This window comes from Geotrypetes seraphini, chromosome 15, assembly GCF_902459505.1.
Source record: "Geotrypetes seraphini chromosome 15, aGeoSer1.1, whole genome shotgun sequence".
Classification (NCBI taxonomy): Eukaryota; Metazoa; Chordata; class Amphibia; order Gymnophiona; family Dermophiidae; genus Geotrypetes; species Geotrypetes seraphini.
The window spans coordinates 14,399,516-14,426,545 of NC_047098.1; the positions used below are offsets into that span (position 1 = coordinate 14,399,516).

Below are 27,030 nucleotides of genomic sequence, written 5' to 3' on the forward strand. Positions count from 1 at the left end.
ATTTAGAGCGGCGCGCACTGCGCTCAATTGTCGGTGCGCGCTTTTGTCTTTCGCACCGTTGTCTGTGAACCGTTTAGAGCAGCTGCCTCAGCACCCTGAGGTTATGAGTTAATTCCCACCGCAGGTCCTTGTGTCCATGGACCAGTGCCGGTCCACAGAAATTTCCTGCTGGTCCACAGGGCCAGCACGTGCATCAGGCCCAAATCAGTGTTCTTCAACCGCCGGTCCACGGTGCGATCGATGCGGCGTTATCTTCGAGCCAGCTCCCTCTTCCTCACTGATTCAGTGCACAAAGCCACGTGCAGCGGCTCCTACGCGCGTCCTGCGCCTGAACCGGAAGCCTTCTCTTTGATGTTGCAACGTCAGAGTGAAGGCTTCCAGATGGGGCACGGGATGTGCAAGATGCATTTAGTACTATTAAGGGGGCGGGGTCTGGGGTGGAGATTGGGTAGAGATGGGCGGGGTCTGGCCCACGACTTAGCCCAGTGTTCTTCAACCGCCGGTCCACAGACCGATGCCGGTCCACAGAATAATTCTTTTATTTCTGCAGGTCCTTAGGTGTAAAAAGGTTGAGAAACACTAGTCTAACTCACAACATATAAGTTTCATCCAGGAAGACTCGTGAAACCTTTGATTATGGCTGCAAGACGACTAAGTCTAGGTCTGCCCACGTCCAGCTCAAACACCACCCTAACCACTCCTCCAGATATACCCCTTTTAGCTCTGGGCGCACAGCAGCATTTAGAGGCCTAAAAAGTCCATGGATACGTCCAGAAAGGCGGTTTGATTATTGCCACTTGGACGACCTTGTCTTTTAAGTCGTCCGAGTGCCGACTTGAGCAGGTTTTCAGACCTGTTTAAGTTTCGATTATGAGCCCCATTTTTTTTCAGAATAGCATTTGGAGACCGTTTATGCATCTAAGTTTAGCAGGTAAAATAACTGGCATGTTGCTGGAAATTGATAATTCAGAGCTTCTCCATGAGCTTGAGTCTCCAGAGTCTCTTCGCTCCAAGGTTGATGAAGCTGTCGCTGTATTACAAGCCCACCAAGCTAAAGAAGCTGCCCAGTAGAGAATGACACGGTGACAAAATTCATCACCATTTCCGTCCCCGCGGATAACCGCGGGAAACCATCTTCATGTCATTCTTTAAGGAGAGAGGGAAGAATCAGAGTATGAATGGCCACAACCACTGACCCTCAAGCTTTGCTTTGAAGAATGCTGGTGTAGAAGGACTGAGACTGAAATAGACACTACAGAATGACAGTCTCTGGTATCCAGAGCAGATATTGTGATGTCATAATGCCTCATTCCACCAGTGCCTAAGAGCCAGTCACATCAGTGATGTCACAATGGCTTCATTATCCTTGGCTCACATAAGAATCAGAGTATGAATGGCCACAACCACTGATCCGCTAGCTTTGCTTTGAAGAATGCTGGTGTAGAAGGACTTAGGCTGAAATAGACACTAGAAAATGACATGGGATTATTTCCCACGGTTATCCATGGGGACGGGAACGGTGATGAATTCTGTCACCGTGTCATTCTCTACTGCCCAGAAAGCAGTTAGCAATGCCACTGGTGTTCCAACTGTTTAAAGTTCAAAAAGAAAGAAAACTGCAATATCGAATTTCGCTTCACCGAAGAAAAATATCTAAACATGGAAAAATTTAAATTGCAAAACATAAAACACACAAAAAAAGGAAAGGAACTGTTGATGCTTACGTACAGAGCAAATGCCAGGTCTAGCAACAGAACCACTAGTCCTAGATATATTAATAAAAAAAACTTAAAAAAAAATAGAAAACAAAATTAATGTTTTTAGACCCGGAGAAAGGCATTTTCAGCACAGTACGAAAAGTTAAAGCATTCCTTTCTTTCATTTTGTCATTTACTGTGGAAAAACTCAGACTTATCACCACTGTTTTAATTGACAGAATTGATAGCTGAGCAAAGAAACAATTTGGATTATAGCATTCTTCCTTTAATAAAAATTACTTAAAACACGGAAAAAAAAAAACAAACCCCAAAAAAACCTGTGGCCTCTGTTTAAGGTGGATGGCTGCAGGGAGGGATATGGGCAAAATACCACAGCCGTGTGATCGTATATTTGTGCTCTGAGCAAATGTGTACTCTACTGTGTTTTGGGCGAATGTGCACGTTGATAATGTCTAATAATCAAGTTCTTCCCACTTCCTCAATCCGAGGGGGATGCTGAAAAGTTCTCAGCCCAACCGTCAAAGTTGGGGCAGACTCGAGGTTTTGGAGTTCAGATGGTGCGGGAGCGTAACAGCAGCAAAGAGGGAGCTCCATGTTGGCCTCGGCCCCAGAGATACCAGTGTACAGCCCGGGCCTTGTGACTGTTGCAGTGCATTTGCCTCCTCCACCTGTATCCTGCATGCAGGACTTTAGCAGCGTTGGTCTAGTCGTCAACTGCCTACCCGAGACTCGGAGGACTTCTGTCCTAGTATCCCGCTGTCCGTCGGCCCAGGTTGGCACAGTAAATACAGGACAGGAGTACCCTAAATTCATCAATGACGCTGAAACTGTGTTTAAAGACACTATTTTTATTTTTACTTTATTTTTCTTTTCATATTATGAATTTCTTTAACCTTATCTATTGTTTTTAATTCTGCCTTTATTATGTTTTATCTCCTTCATTTAAATTCTCTCCAAAATTCTATTTTCCAACGGTTCTCCCTTTTACATCTATTCCTTTTTTCTCCTATCTTCCATTATCAAAGTACTATTCAGATTAATACTATCTAGTTAAAATGTTTAACATTAATCTTCTTCCTTATTTTTCACTTCTTTATCAACTTTCAGGTGCTTTAGTTAGATTGTGAGCCTTCGGGACAGCAAGGGAATTTATTAAGCACCTTTCTAACTTCTTACTTTCAATTTTAAATGTATATTTTCTTAAAACCGCTTAGAACCTAACGGATATAGCGGTATACAAGAAATAAATTACATTACATTACTCCGTGGAGGGCTATACACTTAGGGACTGATTCTTGAACCGTGTGTCCCGATTTTAGACAGCGGTAGGCATCCTACTGCTTACAGCCAATCGGGACTCACCTTTTCAGAAGAAATGTTGCTGAGGAAGGCACATGTGGCACGGCTACGGAGATGCACAGGTACGCTTAGGCACGCCCGAGGCAGGGCATGGGCGTGGTTTCACCCAGAAGTGACCTTGGGTGGGGCTTAAGCGATAGTAACTCCCCCCCAAAGCACGTAGGGATTTAAAGGACTCTGGGGCTTTTGCCACGCGACAGCCGCTATCGCGGCTTTGTAAGAAGCGGCTGCCGATCACACCGAGGCATCCTATTCAGAATTGGGGCTATACTTCCGGACCGATGTCTTAAATTTTGGCCAGTGTTTTGCAGGCCTACAATTAAGGCGGCTGTCTCCCGTCTACGACACTTAAGTCCACCCAAAACCACTTCTGGGTGAAACCATGTCCATTCCCTGCCTTGGGTGGGCTTAAGCGTACCTGTGCATCTCCGTAGACATACCATAGATGCCTTCCTCGCAGGCGTCCTTCCTCGGCAGCATTTTGTTTCTAAAATAAGTCAGTGAGTCATTATTCAATGGGACTAATACAGGTGGGAGAGGCCTTTTCCCCAGATGAGCCCTGCCAAGGTTTCCATTACCAATCATGAGGTTATCCTTTTTTAAAAAAAAAAAAAAAAAAAGAAGAACATAGAACACATCTATTATAAATTCATAGGGTTTTTATTTGTATTGTTTTTACAATTAATAATTCTCATGACTCATCTCTTAAAAGGCATTAAATGGCCTTGATTTATGAAAATAATTTTTCCTCTCTTTTTTTTTTTTAACCTTGGGGAAAAATATGTGATAAATCAGGTCCATTGTCCAATGGCATACAACTCTCATCATTGGCAAATTTCTGAAAAAAAAAAAAACCCCAAAAAGAATTTACAAAACCCAATCTGGAATTTGGGCAGATTTGTCAGGGAGGTTTTTCCTTCTTTCTTTTGGTAAATTTCATCCGTAACCATGAGTAGGTAAAATCCATACCATGACCCCGTAGACATGCGTTCAAATCAATTGAATTTCATTTTTAAACAAAAGAAAAAGGCTCGAGTGGAGACAGAAAACACACAAACAAAATACACGCATATCTGCAACTAGCAATCAATATTTCAATACACAAATCGGAACCATGAAAGATAAAGACAATTTTTTTTTTTTTTTTTTGGTCAGAGCTGCTGCAACGTGCAGGAATTTTTTTCCGTAGAATTTATTTATTTGCCAAAATTTGACTTAACTTGATTTCAGAACTGAGGCCCCCTCATACTAAGGGATCCTTTTACTACGATGCGCGTGTCTTAGCGCACGCTAAAATTAGCACGCATTAAAAGCTAATGTATCTATAGGCTATAATGGACGCGTTAGCATTTAGCGTGCGCTAAGATGCACTAGCGCGCCTTAGTAAAAGGACCCCTAAGTGACGTTAGCGAGTGCAGCATGGCAACCGCACTGAAGCCCATATGGATTTAAAGAGCTTTGGTGCGGTCACTGCACTGACCCATTCTAATCACCTTTAAAGGAGGGCCAGATCACTTGCCAATCTTATGCATCATGGCTCCTTGGTCTTCTCAGCCCAAACAAACAGTGGAGATGTCCAATCAAGACAGGTGAGCTTTGTATATTTCACAAATCTCTTTTATTCACTTCAGTGGCTCAATGACTCGACGTGTACATGTTTCGGCCGTACCGGCCTGCATCAGGAGTCTTAAATATTGTAAAGACAAAGGTGACTTAGATACCCACACGTGCTAGGGCCACTCTGAATTGCTAATGCTGTGCTTTAAAAGAAGTGTAAAGACCAACTATTTCCCACTCTTGTGAAAAAGTGCATATATAATACACTTGTATATGCACTTTTTCACAAGAGTGGGAAATAGTTGGTCTTTATTATTTTGTGTATTTTTCCACTAAGGGATTTCAATGTAGTGCTTTAAAAGAAGTGGCCAGGATTCCAAATCTTTTTGATTTTCATGACCACAGAATAGGGTTTTCGCTTTTGAGGAATCCTCAGCCCTGCATAAGAACATAAGACTTGCCGCTGCTGGGTCAGACCAGTGGTCCATCGTGCCCAGCAGTCCGCTCACGTGGCGGCCCTTAGGTCAAAGACCAGTGCCCTGAGTCTAGCCTTTCCTGCGTATGTTCTGGTTCAACAGGAACTTGTCTAACTTTGTCTTGAATCCCTGGAGGGTGTTTTCCCCTATAACAGCCTCCAGAAGAGCGTTCCAGTTTTCTACCACTCTCTGGATGAAGAAAAACCTCCTTACGTTTGTATGGAATCTATCCCCTTTTAACTTTAGGGAGTGCCCTCTCGTTCTCCCTACCTTGGAGAGGGTGAACAACCTGTCTTTATCTACTAAGTCTATTCCCTTCATTATCTTGAATGTTTCGATCATGTCCCCTCTCAAGTCTCCTCGTTTCAAGGGAGAAGAGGCCCAGTTTCTCTAATCTTTCACTGTAAGGCAACTTCTCCAGCTCCTTAACCACGTTCTGGTTCAGCAGGAACTTGTCCAACTTTGTCTTGAATCCCTGGAGGGTGTTTTCCCCTATAACAGCCTCCGGAAGAGCGTTCCAGTTTTCTACCACTCTCTGGGTGAAGAAGACCTTCCTTATGTTTTTATGGAATCGATCCCCTTTTAACTTTAGAGAGTTCCCTCTCGTTCTCTCTACCTTGGAGAGGGTGAACAAACTCTCTTTCTCTACTATTTATTCCCTTAAATATCTTGAATGTTTTGATCATGTCCCCTCTCAGTCTCCTTTTCAAGGGAGAAAAGGCCCAGTTTCTCTAGCCTCAGATTGTACGGCAACTCCTTCAGCTCCTTAACCATTTTTGTCGCTCTTCTCTGGACTCTTTTGAGTAGTACTATGTCCTTTTTCATGTACGGCGACCAGTGTTGGATGCAGTATTCCAGGTGGGAGCGCGACATGGCCTGGTACAGTAGCATGATAACCTGATCTGTTTGTGATCCCCTTCTTAATCATTCCTAGCATTCTGTACGCCCTTTTCGCCGCTGCTGTGCAGAGTTACACTCGGTATTGTTTTCAGTATTTAATCCACGTGCTTTAATATCAGGACTTTTATGGACCCCTGAGGAAGACATCATTGTCGAAACACGGACCGTGTTGGGACCTCTCTATGGTTTAGTTCAGGGGTGTCCAACCTTTTGGCTTTCCTGGGCCGAATTGGCCGAAAAAAATTTTCTGGGGCCACACAAACACGCAAACGCTGAAGCAAGACAGAGGGAGCCGGCAAGACGGTAAACACCCGGGGGTAGCACAGGAAAACACTGCATCGCCTTCGACCGGGGCCGCAGGTTGGACACCCCTGGTTTAGGTCCTAGATATATTTTAAGTGGATTATCCAATTGTACATCACCATTTCCACAGATCTTTTGGTTTTCGCTATTTGCATTGCCTGTGGGAATAAAGGGTCAATATTTTTGTTTGTTCTTCACAGAATAGGGTTAACCAGATTTTCCATCTGGAAAATCCGGACTCCTAGACCCGCCCCCCGCTGCCTGCTCTTGTCGGGCAGGACATCCGCTTTTCAAAACTCGGACAAAGTGCCAGGCTTTGAAAGGCCGTCCGGATCCTCAGACATGTCCTCAAAAGGAAGACGTATCTGGAGAAATCTGGACGGCTCGTAACCCTATCACAGAAGCACTTTGGATGCTGGGCCACTTTGTTTAAAGCAATTCAGAGTGGCCCTAGCACGTGTGGGTATCTAAGTCACCATTGTCTTTACAATATTTAAGACTCCGCTATATCGGGCGATGGTGCGCCCACATCTGGAGTACTGTGTCCAGTACTGGTCGCCGTACCTCAAAAAGGACATGGCAGTACTTGAGGGAGTCCAGAGAAGAGCGACAAAGTTGATAAAGGGTATGGAAAACTTCTCATATGCTGACAGATTGGAAATGCTGGGGCTATTCTCCCTGGAAAAGCAGAGACTTAGGGGAGACATGATAGAAACCTTCAAAATCATGAAGGGCATAGAGCAGGTAGACAGGGACAAATTCTTCAGGCTGTGGGGAGCCACAAGCACAAGGGGGCACTCGGAGAAATTGAAAAAGGACAGGTTTAGAACAAATGCGAGGAGGTTCTTTTTCACTCAGAGGGTGGTGGACACATGGAACGCGCTCCCGGAGGCTGTGATAGGCCAGAGCACGCTACAGGGGGGTTCAAGGAGGGTCTAGATAGGTTCCTAAAAGAAAAGGGGATTGAGGGGTACAGATAGAAGTAGAGGTAGGTTATAGGATTAGACAGAAACCACTTCACAGGTCATGGACCTGATGGGCCGCCGCGGGAGCGGACTGCTGGGCGCGATGGACCTCTGGTCTGACCCAGTGGAGGCAACTTCTTATGTTCTTATGTTCCTGATACAGGCCGGTGTGGCTGAAACATGTACACTTCGAGTCATTGAGCCACTGAAGTGAATAAAAGAGATTTGTGAAATATACAAAGCTCACCTGTCCCGATTGGACATCTCCACTGTTTGTTTGGCTGTGTCTGACTTGTGGAGGTGACTCCCCTGTTCTGCTCCTTGGTCTTCTCCCCACGCGAATGCATATATACAACTTTTGTTGCACCGCCTTAACGAGACGTTACCTTGAAGCTTTGTTGCCATCATCAAAATAACTTGTCATTTCTGCGTTAACCCGTATTACCACTGAAAATATCCACTGTCTGCAAAGGAAAATGATTTAAATAAAAGTCTTAAGGGATCATGCAATATAATTGGGAGCGGTCAAGGAAAAATAATGTACATTTTCTGAGAACTGTGAAACACTAATTCATCTGATATATGATTGCTTTACAAGATGTGGCACAGAATAATTATGAACCATTAGCAGGGGCTGGAAAGGGTTAAATGGGATATGGTGAAACACAACGGAACTTTCTCCTACATTTTCCCACAGATGGAATCAAGTTTTTTTTTAAAAAAGTGCTCTTGTTTCTAAATATAACACCATAAATGCACAAATAGAAGTCAGGGATATATAAAATACATTTAAAATACAGTCCCCTTTTCTGAGTGATTTGTTAGTCAGGTCACATGTTAAAAAACATTTCTGCTTCAGTTCAAGAGGAACTCCTGGAACATGCAGAGCTCACTTAAAGTGACAGTACCTCTAATACAGTCGACTCCACCTAAGTGCACGTCGGTTAAGCGCACCCTTCGGTTATCCGCACCCTACCACCACGGTCCCGTGTTTTGGCTTTTTTTTTTTTTTACATTAAAGTCAATGGACGTAAACTTCTGATATTTGCAATTCGGATAAGCACACAATCCGCTTATACGCACTGATGTCATAGGTCCCGCCTCTATTCTTTCACGTTACGTTCACTCCGGTTACATGCAATTACGTTCTGACTGGGAACGGCTAGGCTTCACACAGCAGCTTAAGCGCTGGGACCGCTGGGAAAGTGAGCGCTCCGCTTCCACTCAAGCTGTAGGGCAGAGCTTTCCTGTACTTTAGGCTCCAGCAGCCCACGCGCCATATTTAAACTGAGCCGGCTTAACTACAGCCTCCCCCCCACCCCCACTCCTATTAAGCGCACACTCTGTTTAAGTGCACGTGGCGACCCGGTCCGAGGGGCGTGCACTTGAGCGAAGTCAACTGTATTAATATATATATATGTATTCCTTATTTAATAAGCTGCTCAAAATATACTCATTTCACTGGTCAATATATTTTAGATCTAAATGGATCTTGAGTTATATTATTTTATAAAGCATTTAATGCCACTGCTGCTGGAATTACACATCGCGGCATAGTAAGGGGAGGCAGACCGCCCTAGGTGCCTCCTTGGCAATGGCACCTTTATGCCCCCCCCCAAGCCACGTTTGCACTCTCCCTTCCCCTCCCCCATACCTCTTTAAAACTATTCTGGTCCGTTGCTCGCACAGGCCTGGCTACCTCTGAAATCACTTCACGTCGGATGGAAAGCCGGCGCGAGCAGCGGTTCAGAGTAGTTTTAAAGAGGTATGGGGGAGGGGAAGGGAGGGTGAAAGCGTGGCTTGGGGGGAGGGGCAGAAAGGCTCACGCTGGCAAAGGCAAACGCTGGCAAAGATTTAAAGAGGTTCTGGGTTGGGAAAGGAGGGAGCAAGGGCGGCATGGGGAGCATGGAAGGAGCGGGGGGGATGGCGGAGAGGAAGGCATGGGGAGGCGCCACCACCCCTAATGCCTACTGCCCTCACTACGCCACTGATTACACATATGGTGTCATCTGTATGCCTTGATTCATTGCACAGTGCGAGGTATATGCTAACCAGTGGCGTAGTAAGGGGGGCAGGGGGGTGGTCCGCCCCGGGCGCCGGCATCCAACCTCCTCTCCGCCACCCCCACCCCGCTCCTTCTCAACCCCCCTCCGTCACACACTGCACCCCTTCTCTTCCCCTTACCTCTTTAATTTTTCCGGTGCGAGCAGCATCACGCACTTGCTGCCCGCGTCAGTGTCGGCTCTGTCTCTGATGTCTGGCAAAATTGCTAGCGATCCATCACTGGCTAAATATTTGAGTTATCTAATTGTGGTGTTATGTTACTAAGCTGTGATATCTGTTAACGCATAGTTTAATGCGCTATAACAGGACGGGGCGCCATTGTCCTGCACGCACTTGTCAGTGTACCGTCCCTAGTGATTGAAAACACAATATTGAAGCTCCCCCCCCCCCCCAGAAGCAATACAGTTGGAGGTAGGGTTACCAGATTTTTTTCTTCATATACAAAAAAGGATGTGTGGCCCTGCCCTGTTCATCCCTGGCCCCGCCTTGTTCTAGCCACAGCTCCACCTTGTTCCGCCCACAGCCTTGCCCCGTTCCATTCCCCAACCCCGACCCCACATAAACCTCATCCGTTTGGGGCCACATCTGGAGGGTCGCTGCGCATGCGTGGGTGTGAAGCGATGATGTCATGCACACGCAGGAGGTCGTCACGTCGCATCCATGCGTGTGCAGAGGCCCCTCCAGATGCAGCCCCGAACTCAACGCTTTTCCAAAACCCAGACAAACTGGCGGGTTTTGAAAACCCGTCCAGACAGCTGGACGGTCCTCTAAAAAGAGGACATGTCTGGGTTGGAGGACTCCCACTCAGCTTAGAGTTAACAGTGATGTTTCAAATAGAGTTCTGCACGGGAACGAGGATCGCGGGAATCCCCCCTAACCCACGGAACTCCCATGGGGACCCCCCTCTAGCCCGGGGGACTCCCACGGGGTCCCCCCTCTGGCCCATGGGACTCCCACAGGGACCCCCCTCTAGCCAATGGGACTCCCATGGGGTCCCCCCTCTGGCCCACGGGACTCCTGCAGGAATCCCCCCTAACCCATGGGACTCCCACGGGGACCCCCTTCTGGCCCACAGGACTCCCACGGGGACCCCCCTCTAGCCCGGGGGACTCCCACGGGGTCCCCCCTCTGGCCCATGGGACTCCCACAGGGACCCCCCTCTAGCCAATGGGACTCCCATGGGGTCCCCCCTCTGGCCCACGGGACTCCTGCAGGAATCCCCCCTAACCCACGGGACTCCCACGGGGACCCCCCTCTGGCCCACAGGACTCCCACGGGGACCCCCCTCTAGCCAGCGGGACTCCCACTGGGATGGAAGGCTTTGGAAGCAGGGTTCATCCATATAATATAATGGACACGTCAGCCTTAGTAAAAGAGGGGGTTTATAAGTTAATTACCTGAACAGAAAACAAAAAAAGGGTTCCACCAAAGAGATTCCACAAGGAAAACAGCAGCGCAAACACAAAAGAAACTGTGGAACTGATGATCCTGTCAGAAGTAATTGCTGCTTTTTATGGGGACGGAGAGGATCCTGGCGGGGACAGGTGTGTATGGAGAGGATCCTGGCAGAGACAGGTGGGGATGGGTGGGATTTCTGTCCCCGTGCAACTCTCTAGTTTCGAATGTGAAAATTCTGGGAACAGTCCTTGCCGCTGAATTAGTTTTGGGTTTGCTTGTCTTACAGCACGTTAAGCCCAATCTTTGTAAATGAGCCTTTGGTTTCTTTTTTGTTTTTCCCCTCAGTTCTGTATCTCTTTCCGTTTATATGATTCTCTCGTCTTTAATTGACTCGGCAATGTTTTCTGTAGATCAGGAAATCCTAATAGAATGCATTCGTCACTTCTCAGACTGATGCAGCTTCTACTGACGGCAACGTATACGACTGAAAGGATCTTTATCGGTTCCACCATCATCAAATACCCTTACAAGTATTTTTATTTTTTTTTGGGGGGTGGGGGGGTAGTCATATACAGTTTCTCCACACATAAAGCCTGTTTCATATGCACAAAAGTTCTTTATATAAAATTGTGCAGCACATAGGAAAAATTGTGCCTGTTTTTATGCAATCAGCGCTTAGGTATTCCCATGGACGTAGTTTGGATGGAGAAGATGGATTGTGTGCGCATTTTATAAAGTGTTAAAAATCAATCCTTCTGATGAAAATTTATTTTGGATATAAATAATCAAAACATCAGCATGCCAAAGTCCAAAATCCACCATTATATTGATGTGATTAGTGGACAGTCATAGAACCAGTCAAGTTTTAATAGGAATGGCCTAAGAGTATTTGATACCCTAGGTGAGACTTCAGATACCCTCCCCCTCCCCCCCACCTCCACGAAAGGGGTAGTTCCTCCTCCCCCATTTCCAGCATCGACCTTTGCGTTCCCTACCATTCCATAGTCCAGCATCACCACCCATTGCTCAAAAAGGACTTTTGAAATATAATTTTTCTCTGGCTGTGTCTGTTCTGGGCCTCTGCCTTAGTCACTGATATTTAAATGATGTGCATCTGACTTAATAAAATCAGTCGTGTGTTTCCAAAATTGCATACGTTCCTAGAGTTTTGCCTCTCGGATAAAATGAATCATTGATGTGAGAAAACACCGAGGAGCTAATCTAACTCTTCGGCTCAGCTGGTTGCTACCAATGTGTCCGCTTTCCACTGACCATAAATACATACAAAGTCATCTGTTAGGTTCTGGTAAATTAATGCCACTTTCACGGCTAAAAGTCGGTGACATAGAGGGTTTAAATTAGCCCCCGACTGAACAAAAGAGCTGTCACTTTAAGAAATCTACATCAAAGAAATATCCCCAAATGCTAACAGTTGTAATGACGACTTAGAAACAAACATGTCCACTGGTTGAAACTGAATTCTAACATATATATACATAGATAGATATATGTAAGTTAGAATTCAATTATATAATATAAAATTGTTTATTCATATTAAGCATTTGAAACAAATCTGATTCATAACTCATCAGTCTTTAAAAATGAATATTTAAGATTCTTAAAAATTCTTAACAGTACAAAAAAGTGTGTGTCCTTCTTTGAATGTGTGTTTGTGTGTGTGTGTATATAGATCTGTATATATAAACAAGAAATACTACCTCTATAGGAAAGGGATCACCCCAACCACCCCACTCCTCTAATTTGTTAACATTTCAATATTTATTTCACCCGTCGTCTTCAGCGGAAGTCTATCAAAACAGTACATGGCACATTACGGTATTGTTGGCACAGGGTCAGAAGTGCAGTCCAAATCCCCTCCCCCCCCCCAAAAAAAAAGTGGAAATCAGTTTTTTTTTTCTGTTAGAAGTCTTCATCTTTTATCTTCAGGATATTTTTATTATTATTTTTTGATAATCATTCGTTTGCTCCAAAAAACATACTTTTTTTGAAAAAAAAAAAAAAATCAAAAAAAAAAATCACAGTACATTATCTCTAGGTATGTTTTGCTTTAGAAAAATAAATTTGTCCAACAGTTCTGCTCTTTGAGTCCCACTGGTTAACAAAAATAGTTGACGCCTGCAGCCTCTACAGGTTCACTAATGGAATCCTGTCAAAAGATAAAGAGAAACGTGTCACATTGTTTTAATTATTGTACATTAACTTGCTAAAAATGCTGGCGTATTTAAACGTCTTTAGCTAATTCCCTTTCTAATAGGAAAACATAAGGTTTGTGTTTTATTTTTTTTTTTCCAGTTTGAGACAGTAAAAGAGCTCTTTCTACCTCCTTTAGAAGTTCAGTCAGTGGTACAAACTTCCAGTGGATCAAAGATCTCAGGCCTCGTTAATAACGTCCAAGATCGGAAGCGCTCATGAAAATAGCGGGGCTAAACAGGGAAACGTTATGCCTGGCAGCGAGTCGGCAGTATTAATTTAGAAAGCGAGACAGAATTTTGCCAAGATGGAGAATCTGTTGGGATTCTGGCAAATCATACTGGTTCAAAGAGCTCATTGTGGGCTCCTTTCATCAAGCAGCGATGGAGCTTTTGACCGTGGTTCCGGCGAGGTAAATTCTCCGTCGCTCGCAGAAACCGAATGAGCGTCGGAGCGTTTACCTCGCCAGCCTGCGGTAAAAGCTTCCGCTGCTACTTTATAAATGGAACCCTTAGTTGGGAGAAAATACTTACATGCAATGTTTAAATATGGTGATTTTGTGAAGTATTTTTGCATGTAACAAGCTGATTTGCATGCATAACTAGCCTTGTTTAAAATACAGACTGGCATGACACTATGACCTTTGCCAGTAAGCATGTATAGCAGGGATCTCAAAGTCCCTCCTTGAGGGCCGCAATCCAGTCGGGTTTTCTGGATTTCCCCAATGAATATGCATTGAAAGCAGTTCATGCACATAGATCTCATGCATATTCATTGGGGAAATCCTGAAAACCCGACTGGATTGCGGCCCTCAAGGAGAGACTTTGAGACCCCTGATGTATAGGGATGAAGTATGGGCGGAGTTCTCAGGTATGATAAAATATGCTAATCTATATGCATTTGTGAACAATCTAGGTGTGGACATGGTATTTTCTAAAGACATATAAGAGATAATTCTATAACTGAGCACTGCCATTTCCGTGCCATTGCTGCGCAGCGAGACCCTATTTGATAGCAGAATTTGGGTGCCCAGATTCCATTACTAGTCACTGTTCCCTCTAAAATGAGCGGGAGCCCTCCAACCACATTGCTGCCAGTAGGGTTGGTGCTTCAATATCGTGTTTTCAATCACTAGGGACAGGGAGGTTCCCTGGAGTCTTGCAGATCTTGCCTGTCTTCTCACTATTGAAAATGTGATACTGAGACAGCACCACCCAGTGGCAGGACCATAGGTGGAGGACTCCCAATCAGCTTAGAGCAGGGGTGTCAACGTCCCTCCTCGAGGGCCGCAATCCAGTCGGGTTTTCAGGATTTCCCCAATGAATTTGCATGTGATCTATTAGCATACAATGAAAGCAGTGCGTGCAAATAGATCTCATGCATATTCATTGGGGAAATCCTGAAAACCCGACTGGATTGCGGCCCTCGAGGAGGGACGTTGACACCCCTGGCTTAGAGGGAACAGTGGTACTAGTGTAACCCAGGGTTACCATATTTCTACTTTGAAAAAAAGAGGACCCGTGGCCCCGCCCCAGTCTGCCCACAGCCCCAACCCGGCCTCATACAAACCTTGTCTTTCCGGATCCGCATCTGGAGAGCATCTGCACGTGCGCAGGTGTAACGTCATGACACAGGCATTCACACATATGATATCAATGTGTCATGTGCACGCGTGTGCAGATGCCCTCCAGACGCGGCCCCGAGCGCCCATTGGTTTTCAAAACCCTGACAAACCCGTCCGGACGCCCAGAGTATTCTCCAAAAGGAGAACATGTCCAGGAAAATCCGTACGTCTGGTAATTCTAGTGTAACCCAGGTTCGGCATGTCAAAGGGAGATGTGATGCCAACGTGGGCAGCAAGTTAGAGATGCTGCTCGCTCCAGGGACTCTGATATTTACATATCTGCACTTGCATCAGCCATATACCTGGTGTAGCTGCAAGCAGCTAAATGCAGCAAGGCTCAGCATGCAGGTAGATTCTACTATGGCAGTGATTCCCAACCCTGTCCTGGAGGAACACCAGGCCAATCGGGTTTTCAGGCTAGCCCTAATGAATATGCATGAGAGAGATTTGCATATGATGGAAGTGATAGGCATGCAAATTTGCTTCATGCATATTCATTAGGGCTAGCCTGAAAACCCAATTGGCCCGGTGTTCCTCCAGGACAGGGTTGGGAACCACTGCCCTAAGCCACAGGTGTCAAAGTCCCTCCTCAAGGGCCGCAATCCAGTCTGGGTTTCAGGATTTCCCCAATGAATATGCATGAGATCTATTTGCATGCACTGCTTTCATTGTATGCTAATAGATCTCATGTATATTCATTGGGGAAATCCTGAAGCCCTGACTGGATTGCGGCCCTCGAGGAGGGACTTGGACACCCCTGCCCTAAGCCATCCTTTATAAAAGTGCTTCTCAACTCAGTCCTGGAGTACCCCCATGTCAATTAGGTTTTGAGGATATCCACAATGAATATGCGTGAAAGAAATTTGCATATAATGAAGGCAATGTATGCAAATCAAGTTTATGCATATTCATTGTGGATATTCTCAAAACCTGACTGGCAAGGAGGTATGCCAGCACTGAGATGAGAAACATTGCTTTATATTAGGGTTGTCCACCGTGGGTCCTTGAGGGCTGTAATCCAATGAATTTGCATGAGAGAGATTTGCATATGATGAAGTGATAGGCATGCAAATTTGCTTCATGCATATTCATTAGGGCTAGCCTGAAAACCCGATTGGCCTGGTGTTCCTCCAGGACAGAGTTGGGAACCACTAGGGTTAGGGTTAGGGTTCTATGTACTATGGCACCCAGATCTGGCCATGCCGCCAAGATGCATTCGCGAATGGGCCATTAATGAGCAATAATGGCACGCTAACAACCAATTATGGGCACCAATTGCGATTTGCGTGTGCGTCTGGCTACGCAGCATATTATAACGCTGGGTGACCAAATCCCAGCGGGCGCACTCGAAAGGGAACGTGGCCGTGGAAGCCGCAAAGGTGTGCCGGGGCGTTCTCGAAAAGTCGCGCGCATTGTCGCTGCAGAATGAGTCTCTGCGCCCAACCTAAGCGCCAGCATTTATGCCATCTCCAGCGGGCATCAGCAATAGGATCTAAGCATGATGCCATAAAGGGCAAGCTCCGTTTAAAGAATCTGGCACATAACGTACCAGATTCTGTAACGTTTCAGCATGAGAACCCCCCCGCATCCATGCCCATTCCACGCTCCACACATATAAACACCCCCTCCGTGGATTTATATACCGTGCCACTTACATGCCACCTTACAGAAGAGTGCTGAGGTGCCCTTCTGGCATTTTTATAGGTAAGCAGTGGCATAGTATAGGGGGGGGCAGACCACCCCGGGTGTCATGTTGATGGGGGCACTGCCCCCCGCTCCTTCCCCCCCCCAACGTACCTTTAGCTCTTTCACCAGCGCAGGTAGCAGCTCCAACCTGCTGCTCCTGACATCCTTGGCGCTCCCTTCTGATGCTACTTCCGGGTCCCATGATCAGGAAGTGACATCAGAGGGAGATACGATGCCAACGTGGGCAGCAAGTTAGAGATGCTGCTCGCTCCAGGGAATCTAAACAGGTACGGGGAAAGGGAAGAGCATGGAGGGTGAAGAAGGCGAGGGGGGCGCCCCCACCCTCGTTATGCCAGTATTGGTATGTGTACACTTATCTTTGAAAGTGCCAGTGTTCTGTGCAAAAGACTCGAAAATGCAAATGCCCAGTTATAGCGTCAAGGGGATAATACCAAATGTAGCCAGCTTCTTACCCTCCTTACTCAGGTGCCCTGTTATAAAAATCCCTTCTAAAAGGAACTACGTTTTATTATTCATCATGCTTAATTTAAAAAAAAAAATAAATAAATAAATAAATAACATTTGCTATTTGAACGGCTTATTTATATTACAGTGGAAACCTCTGGTGAATCCTGCTTGAGATCAGGTGAATAGAGAAACATTACCCTTAGACTAGAAAGGAAAAAGGTAGAAATATTAGAGAATGCTGCACGAAATAACAGTCTGCGATTTTTGAATTTCCCTCGGGTAAAATCTCGCTATATCCAGTGACCCTTGGCGATTTATATAATCTGTTTTTTCTACTATATATTTTTTGTGACATATTTTTCTTCCCTTTTCTACCATGGACCCCTGATGAAGGTTGTCCGAAACACGGACCGTGTTGGGTCCCCTGTTTGGTAAAAAGGTTTTTAGATATAATTTGGTTGTCACAATAAATTTTGCCTACACCGTTGTACATATCTGCAGTTTTGGTTTGCTTGTTTTTGCCTCTAGTCTGACCCAGCAGAGGCAGCTCTTATGTTCTTATGTAGATCCAGCCCTTCAAGGATGGAAAAACAAACAAGTAGGCTCTACGTGTGCAAGCTGTGCCTGGAAATTCAAAGTGATGCGATAGATGGGGGATGAACCTGTTATGGTTTTGAAGCAAAGGCAAGCTCCTTTTATGAAGCCGCATTAGCGGTTTAACGCGTGTTAACCCTTTCAGGACCAAGGGACATATTTGTCCCATAACTTTAAAATCCTATAAATTTTGATTGGGATAGTCTACAGTTCTAAATTTGATATGTACGGATTCCATAGGATACTGCCTTTATGTAAACAAACTGGTTCCGACATTCATTCATTAGCGTCGTTGCCAGATTGACGAGAAGATTCACTTGCCACACTGTCCATAAGCCAGAAGTGTGATTTTTTTAAATAAAAATAATGATATTTCACAAAAAAAAATCAATTTTTTGGCATCTGCAAGCCCTTTTTACCATAAAAATGTCGTCAAAACCACAAAAATTGGCCTACCATCCTTATGGTCCTGAAAGGGTTAATAGTGTGCGCTAATTTGCCGGCTGCGCTAGCCGCTACAGCCTCCTCTTGAGCAGGCAATAGTTTTTCAGCTAGCACGGGGGTTAGCGCGCGCTAAAAAAGTGCGTGCAATAAAGCCGCTAACACGGCTTCGTAAAAGGAGCCCTTAAAGATGATCCTTGCTTCCACAGGCAGCCAGTGTCGTTTTTTTTGTAATACGAGCTTACATGATCCGGTTCTTGAGGCCCTAAATGAGATGGACTGAGGTCTACTGGACAATTCTCAGTCGTTTGATGGTTTTCTGAAAAGATCCCAAGTATATAACATTGCAGTAGTCTAAGGTACTTAAGATCAAAGACTGAACCAGTCGTTGAAAGGAGAAAAAAAAATCGAAATAATGTTTAATGGTACGAAGTTTCCATGAAGTGAAAAAAAACATTTTTTAACCTGAGCGTTAGCGTGATCTTCAAAAGTCAGGCTGAATTATTCTTTTTTGCATAATGATAATCTAAATGCCTTTCTTTTTTCCTGTAACTAACAGTCTATTCTGCGCAAGTTTTAGTAAAGGGAGGTCAGAAATCTAATTTGGAAGGAATGTGATTCATTCATGCAGGACTCTTAGTCTAAACAGGTAATTTGCTTGACTGCATGGTTAAAATTTCCATTCCTGCTCTAAGTAAAATCCCACAGAGTTAATCTTAATTGCTTTTTCTCCAATTATAGATACTCCAAGTTTATTTTATATTTGATATACCGCATTGGTAATAACATCTATGTGGTTTACATGTTAAAAATAAAATTTTTTAAAATGAAACAGGAAATAGAAATGCATTGTCTGTAATAGGATAGATAAAAATTTAAAGTTAGAGTTAAATAAAATTTGTGAGAGCTTGGTTTCAGATTGATCCCTACAAGGCCTGCTCTGATCAGTTATTAGCCTATCAACAGAAAGCATCTGTGAATAGGAATGTTTTTAGGTGATTTTTTAAAATTGTTTGAAGGTAGGTTCCATTCGGATATAATTTGGAAGGGCGTTTCACAATTGTGGAGCAACAACCAAAAAGATGCGATCTCGAATAGATGTATATGTAATATGTATGTTCTTTAATACAAGAGAAGGGTGTGGGTTAATACTTGTGTTGCAGGGCAGTCCAATGACAGTCAAGGTCACATATTGGGATATAATAGTACTGACAAACAGCAGTGCTATAGGATTGGATACAAAACCAATAAAGGATATAAATATAGCCAAATAGCTGACTGGAAAAAATAAGACCACATTGTCAAATAGGATGTGCGTGGCTAACAAAAATTTTGGGGTTTTTTTGTTTTGTTTTTTTTTTTGTTATTTTCAGAATTTTTCCCAATTTTTATGGGTTTTCCATGTTTTTCATGCATTGATTTTAAATGTACACATTTTCCGCTGGTCTCTGTACAAGCCAAGTTGGGTGTACAAATCTGGGCACTGATCACAGACTTGAGTACAAACTAATTAGCTAATTAGATGTTAACATTAGCTGATATTAACAAGCACTCAGTGAGGAATTCATCAAGGGACACAAACCGATTTAGTGCGCACTCGATGAAGTTACAAGGAAATTTTTTTTTAAACCAATAGGAGGAAATTTTTTTCACTCAGAGAATAGTTAAGCTCTGGAACACATTGCCAGAAGATGTAGTAAAAGCGGATAGCGTAGCTGATTTTAAGAAAGGTTTGGACAAGTTCCTGATGGAAAAGTCCATAGTCTGTTATTGAGAAAGACATGGGGTAAGCCACTGCTTGCCCTGGATCGGTAGCATGGAATGTTGCTACTCTGAGATTCTGGAATGTTGCTACTCTTTGGGGTTCTAGAATGTTGCTATGCTTTGGGGTTCCAGAATCTTTTGTTACTCTTTGGGATTCCGGAATGTTGCTACTCTTTGGGTTTTGACCAGGTACTAGTGACCTGGATTGGCCACCGTGAGAACCGGCTACTAGGCTTGATGGATCATTGGTCTGACCCAGTAAGGCTAGTCTTATGTTCTTATGATTACTGTGCGCTAAATACTAAGATGCCAGTGGGAATATAATGGACATCTTAGTGTTACAGGCCATATTCTATAAATTGCACTTACCTTAGGTTCTGCTAGCCTCTTTAATTGTGATTTCCTAGCGATATGTAAGTTAGATACCTATGCCAAACTTAATTGTTGTAATTGGTTTAATCGGCTTTGTAATTGACCATGCCGGTTATCAGCCAATCAAAAAAAAACCCCATGAATTAAGCAATTTAAGAGTTCCGTGCTGAGCATTTAGGACACCTAGCGATGATTCAGTGGAGGCACCCTCCCATGCTTAAGGATGCCCAATAATATCTTTCTTAAAAAGTGGGCGTGGTTAGGAGGCGGAGAATAAGCATGGTTGCGTTAGGCATCTGACATAGGTGCTGCCATATTAGGCCAGTGAAAAGTTGGCCTAATGGCTTGGCGCCTATGTCTAGGACACCTAACGAAGCCTAAGTTTGCTTAGATACTGCTTTTCTTGATTCTATAAATGGCATCTAGTCGTTGATTGACAATACACTTCTCCCTCCGTATTCGCAGTTTCAACATTTGTGGTTTCGATTATTCGCGGTTTTTAGCTTGCTGGCTCTACCCCCCCCAATTACGTCAGCTTGCATAGAGAAATCGCCGATTCACAGCGTTTACGGAGTAAATCGCCGACTCCCGGTCCTTTCTTCACCGTGTTTTGTCTCTCCTTCGGGAACAGGCCAGGTCTCCTGCCATGTTATTCGCGGTTTCACCATATTCACGATGGTTTTTAATAGAAAACAGCGAATAACATATGAAAAAGTTATTTGCGGTTTTTCTGTATTCGCGGGTCTGTTAATCCCTCATCACAGCGAATACAGAGGGAGAAGTGTACACTGTAGATGCCACTAGGTACTGTTTATAGAATCCAGGCCTTAGTGCGCAATAATCACTAGTGCATGCTAAATTGTTGAATTCTCCCCTTAATTGCCAGTAATTAGGAGATAAGCGTGGATCTGCTCTTTGCCCTATTCTGTAACATATATGCCTAAATTTAATCGCATACCACTTCAAAAGGAACATGCCCATGAGATGACAATGGGTGGATCAGAGGCAGTCCCAGGATTTAGGCGTGATGCTTTAGAACAGTGGTTCCCAAACCTGTCCTGGGGGACCCCCAGCCAGTCAGATTTTCAAGATATCCCTAATGAATATGCATGAGAGAAATTTGCATATAATGGACGTGACAGGTATGCAAATCTCTCTCATGCATATTCATTAGGGATATCTTGAAAACCTGACTGGCTGGGGGTCCCCCAGGACAGGTTTGGGAACCACTGCTATAGAATAATGTCATTTAGGCGCCTAACTACAAATAGTTTGGTGCCAGTATTTATACCAGCTTGAAGGCAGGCTGTGGCATGCGGTCAGGGCCTTCAGGGAATTCGTCCCACCACCTAAAGGCTAAAAACTGCACATGTAATTTTGATCACGTGCCCTCACCTGGAGTACTTCGTCCAGCACTGGTCGCTGTACATGAAGGAGGACATGATGCTACTTGAAAGGGTCCAGAGAAGGGCGACTAAGATGGTTAAGGGGCTGGAGGAGTTGTCGTATAGTGAAAGATTAAAGAAACTTGGCCTTTTCTCCCTCAAACAGAGGAGATTGAGAGGGGACATGATCAAAACATTCAAGGTACTGAAGGGAACAGACTTAGTAGATAAGGACAGGTTGTTCACCCTCTCAAAGATGGGGAGAACGAGAGGGCACTCTCTAAAGTTGAAAGGGGATAGATTCCGTACGAACGTAAGGAAGTTCTTCTACACCCAGAGAGTGGTAGAAAACTGGAACGCTCTTCTGGAGTCTGTCATAGGGGAAAACACCCTCCAGGGATTCAAGACAAAGGTAGACAAGTTCCTGCTGAACTGGAACGTACGCAGATAGGGCTAGTCTCAGTTAGGGCGCTAGTTTTTGACCAGAGGGCCGCCGCGTGAGCGGACTGCTGGGCATGATGAACCACTGGTCTGACCCAACGGCGGCAGTTCTTATGTTCTAAATTGCAAATTCAAATGAATTGAATAACAAGCTAATTAGTGCCAGTAATTAACTTCTTAAAAAGCAATTATTGGTGCTAATTAAAATCAATTACAAATTACATGTGTAAATTTAGGCTCAGGATCCACATCTACATTTTATGCGCAAGTTATAAAAAAAAAGGGGTGCAGAAAAGGGTGGGTCATGGGCCAATCAGAAGCAATGCTTTCAATTACACGCATAAGTATAGGATATGAGCCTCCGCATCTAAATTTAGGTGCGGGCATTTGCACCAAGTTTTCCTTGGTACAAATGGCCGTGCCTAAATTTTTCTGAAGTTCCTTGGCGTACATTGGTGTAGCGAGGGTGAGAGGTGTCTGAGGTTGTGGCAGCCCCCCCCACTCCTTCCCCGATCCCGCCTGCTGAGTGCCTCCCCTTTCCCTTGTACCTCTAATTGAAGTTGTTGCTTGCAGCGGTCAAAAACATGCTCCTCACGACCCCATCGGCTCTCCCTCTGATGCCACTTCCTATGTGCGGCTCCCAGAAGTGAAATCAGCAGGAGAGCCAACAGGGTCGTGAAGAGCGTGTTGTTGACCGCTGCAAACAACTTCAACTAAAGGTATGTGGAGGGGAGGACTAGGAAAAGGCAGGGGGTGGGGTGGAGGAGGGGTGATGGCACCCTTACCAACATGGCGCCCAGAGCCATCCGCCCCCCTTCATCTCCCCCCTCTTTACTACGCCACTGCTGGAATAAGCTATTCTATAAGCCATGCCTAAGTTTAAGCATGGCTTAAAGAATAGCACTTTTTGGCACTGATATTTTGTGTGTCATTTATAGAATTTACAGATAAATGGTTGACCCTTAATGCTCCACAGACATAAAAATCTGAACTCTTGGCAAAACTCTGCGCAGTTGAGAAGTCCTCAATGGTGGGAGAAAAATTGAGGACTTTTCAACGGCGCAGAGTTTTGCCAAGAGTCGTTTTTAGCCTTTGATCCACAAGTTTCCGTCTCAGGCCTTTCAGGGACCCCTGAGGAAGACAGTTTTGTCGAAACATGGACCATGTTGGGTTCACAGTAACCTATTTATAGAATTTACCCTTTATGTGTGCTAAATATTTTTAAAGAGTGCAAATCAATTGCAGGCATGTTAATTCACAGATGTATGCGCAAAAAATTTAGGTTCCCAAAATAACCCAATTGTACACTAACGATGCACACACCCACTGTCAAAATATGCTTCCATGTTGGATAATAACTTACACGATGTCCAGTCTATTGAGTAACGTATCTAGGCACGCATGATCATTTATGTACAAATGATGCCCATACCCCGAACTTGTTGTAATTTTGTACAATCATCTCAATTTTGTACAACCGTATCCCCATGCAAGAACAGCTGTAACTCCATGAAATGTTCTAAGAGTAGCCTTAATTATGACTGTAAAACTAACCCGTTCTGAGCTCTTTGGGGAGGATGGGATCTAAATGCAAGTACATACATTTTTAAGATGTAAAATTCCCTTAATGCATTCATGTCATAAGAATAGAGGATAAAAGTGAATTTAAGCTTCAAGTAATGTACCCACTTCAAAAACTTTCCCCCCCCTCTTTTACAAAGGTGCGCTAAGCGCTTTAGCGAGCGCTAAACGCTAACACATGCATGTTATCCTATGGACGAATTAGCGGTTAGCGCACGCTTTGATCTAGCGCGTGCTACATCCACGCTAATACGCTTAGTGCGCCTTTGTCAACGAGGGCCTTTGTTCTGTGTAGACAAGGTTTATTTCAATCTGGTAGGAAAGTTCCTGCCCCCTTTGGAAGTGAGACTTCAGCGAATACAGAACTCACCGGAAGAGGGTTCCACTGCAATATAAAGGCAGAATCCATTTCCTACAAAGAAACCATTCATGTGACTATGTGGGGTGTGGCTGGAAAACATTACGGAAGAGTGGTACGTACCGGGAAATAGAAACATGGCGTCTGCCCTGCCCTTCAGGAAGTAAAACAGACTTCGGCCAGTCAGCAGGAGATTTCAAACCATTTCTCAGACACAAAGGCCACAGGAATTAGATGCCGATCAGAAGAGGGTCTGCAGCGAGCAGAAACATGGGCTTGCGCGTGCTGGCAGGTAACACAGATCAAGCAAGCCTTGTCAGGCCTGCTGCAAAAAATCAGCTCTTTAGAGGAGAAAAAAAATCTCCAAAATAATGCTTTCAATTGGTTTTTTTGACCTCTTTTTATTCCTCCATGTTGGTTGCTCCCCATGAACAAAAGAATATGAGCATGTCGATAAAGAATATTGAGTATTCAATCCCCACTTTTACAAAACTGCGTGGCTCTGACGGTTATCGATTTCCTAAGAGCGTCAGAGCAGCGAAGAGCGTTCAGCATGCTGGTGCTAAAAACCTCTTGCGCGGTTTTGTAAAAGGGCGGTGAAGAGAATTTCGAGAGATTATGCTCTATTGACTGTATCGCCAACTACTTTTACATTTTAGGCACAGCTGCCAGCTCTGCGGGTGCTTGACGACCCTCAATATTGGCCAAACTCCTTTATTGTGACCGAGAGCGTTCACATGTGTTGAGCTGAACAACCTCCAGTTTTGTTTTGTTTTTGAAAAGTTGGTTCTAACGGATTTAGAGTGCATCCGCATATATAGGGAGATGGTTCAAAATTGCACTGCCGCCCCCTTCTCAAAAAGGGTGGAAACGTGTGCCTACGCAGTGAAGCTACAGTTTTGTTTTAATGCAATAAGGTCTATTTGTTGGGAAGGTCAATGAATTCCAACAAAGCATTACCTTGAGATGAAAGCAATGAACCCCTTTCCAACCAATGCTCTACACGTCTATGCGAAGTACCGATGGCAGAGCAGACAAGACAGGGATGAGTAGCACAATGCACAGACAAGACAGGGAGAAACAGAAGAGACTAGAACAGCCCAATTGTACCCCAGCGTTGGTTGGCCGAGGTTCACATCAGAACTAACATATACATACACTTAATGAAATGGTTTGAAAATCCTTGCCAAATTTGTGTCTACCGATTATTTAAGAAACCCAGGCTACAATAGCTCCTAAAAAAAAAAATAATTTGCAAACAACATCTGAAAATTATAGATATTTGCTTTTATTGCAATATATAATATCGAGCTAATCTCACGGCTAGTTCATTAAATTGTTTATGGATTCTTTGGTTAGTTGCTAGTAAATCTCTATATCGATCAAAACTGAATATCCAGTTACCCTTTACCATTAAAAAGAATAACAATAAAGCTTTTTTTTTTTTTTTTTCATGCACTGTTTTTTTTAGCTAGTCACTTACAATGCTCCCAAGATTCTCACTCTATACCAATTCAACTCTCAATGTCATGATACCTCTTATATTGTTCAGGACTAAGAACATGAGGCAATTATGCCCAGTCATTCCTCAGGCCAATTTTTAACATCCCTTCAAAAGCTGGAGAAGGGAAATATTGTCTCCTAAAGTCATTTGATACTAGAAGAATGATATGCTGTATGAAGGCAACACAGGACACCATCAAGTCAGTGTCTGAAACCTAACTGATACCATATCTCTTGCATCTATGCTATAAGCAACCAATATTTTCGAGATAATTTGATGCTGCCAAGATATTGGCTTCCAATGCTTGCAAATAATTCTTTTTTTTTAGCGTATGAATCACTGATAACTTCTGATTTTTGGTTTCAAAATAATCAATTTCAGGCTTTTCTAAGACGTAGTCTTGATCACGATGCCAGACATTTTTAAGAGTGGCAGGGCACGAGAACAAGCCAATTGACCTTTGGCCAGCTGCTAACTCATAATACATGTAGAACAGAGACGCCGGGAGCGTCACAGCTTTTTATAGGAGAATTCATTGATATTGTACATCCAACTTTGTGAAACTTTGCTACCATTCAACTCTTAGAAGCAAGAAGGGATTGTGTGATTTAGAGACCCTTGATGCAGGCTTTACGCCGAAACATGGGCTGTGTCAGTTAAACTCATCTTTGTCCCTACTCTCCAGGCTGCTTTTGCTCTTTTGTTCATTTGGTCTGCACTTTCTTGGATCCCTCTCATTCTTGGTTTTCAACAATGTGTTTTAAAATTGTTGCGTACGTCGATAAACTGACATATATAACAAACATTAAGACCAAAGGTCCTTCTTTCCTAATGAGACATAGATTTTTTTTTTCTTCGCTACAGATTCTGAAACTTCTAACTCCCACATCTCTAATGTTATTTGTTGGCACAAGACAAGAGAATGTGAGAGGGTATCGTAACAGCCCACAGAAGTCAAACACATGGCATGTTTTCTCCGAGAACAAGCCGCAAATTGGAACAACAAAAACAACAGCAGCAACAAAACAGACTTATAATGCACAACAGCTGCTACGGGTATTATGGATGAAGAGCACCTTCCCTACCTGTTTCCATTGAAAGTGGTCTTATAGGCTCCAGGCTGGGGCAATGCCTCGTTGGTGTAGACTGGCACCGGTGTTCTTACACACTCATGAGAGCACTGCAGCGTTTCATTGTAGGCCGTGAAAATGTCCATGTTACTTGGCACGCGGGCCGCAGTGAAATCTGTCAGGTTCTGGCAGCTTTCTTCCTGTTGGTTAATTTTGCGCTGATGGCTGTTTCGCCTGGTGTTCCCGCTTTGTGCACAGCTGAGAAAGAAATGAAAAACACCTGAAATGTTTCAAAGAAATGGGGTGGTGGGGGGTGGGAATGGGACTTCTATACTGCTTTTTTGTGGTTACACATTCAAAGCAGTTTATAGATAGATAGATAGATAGAGAGAGAGAGAGAGAGAGGTACCGTATTTTTCGCTCCATAAGACGCACTTTTCCTCCCCCAAAAAGTGGATGGAAAAGTGGGTGCGTCTTATGGAGCAAATTTAATTTTTGTTTAACACCTCTCTCCCCCGCCCCTGGTACTATTTTTTTAAATGTCAGTGGTCCAGCGCGGTCTCACCAGGAGCTTTCCGCGCTCCTGCTGGACAGCTGCCTCTTTTGCTGCTGCAGAGTAGCGAATAAGGCAGGAGTGCGAGCTTATCGCTTCCTGCCTGGTCCCGTGCCACTCCGTGAATGGCTGCCATCAGTTCTCGTGAAGGTATGAGGGCGGGGGGGGGGGGGGCTGTAGGCTGCCTACCACCAGACAAGGCCCTGTATATTTTATAGGGCAATTCTATAAGGACATG

The 27,030-nt window shown here is 44.3% G+C and overlaps 1 protein-coding gene and 1 long non-coding RNA gene across 5 annotated transcripts in view; one reads left to right on the forward strand and one right to left on the reverse strand.

Moving 5' to 3' along the window:
* Positions 1-918: 918 nt before the first annotated feature.
* On the forward strand, positions 919-1,687 carry LOC117348920. Its single transcript, XR_004537071.1, has 2 exons — positions 919-1,067; positions 1,559-1,687. It is a non-coding gene; the product is annotated as an uncharacterized LOC117348920 (long non-coding RNA).
* Positions 1,688-11,715: 10,028 nt separating this feature from the next.
* The window catches only part of AJAP1 (adherens junctions associated protein 1), a 308,480-nt gene continuing 293,165 nt past the window's right edge, over positions 11,716-27,030 (reverse strand). For 3 of the 4 annotated variants that reach the window (XM_033921259.1, XM_033921258.1, XM_033921256.1), the window contains 3 exons: positions 26,255-26,497; positions 23,789-23,918; positions 11,716-12,907 (listed from right to left, as the gene is read on the reverse strand). In XM_033921259.1, coding sequence (XP_033777150.1) covers positions 23,849-23,918; positions 26,255-26,497 — 313 coding nt within the window. In that variant the 3' untranslated portion in view covers positions 11,716-12,907; positions 23,789-23,848. The remainder of the gene's footprint in view (positions 12,908-23,788; positions 23,919-26,254; positions 26,498-27,030) is intronic. The other variant, XM_033921257.1, reaches the window with a different exon arrangement.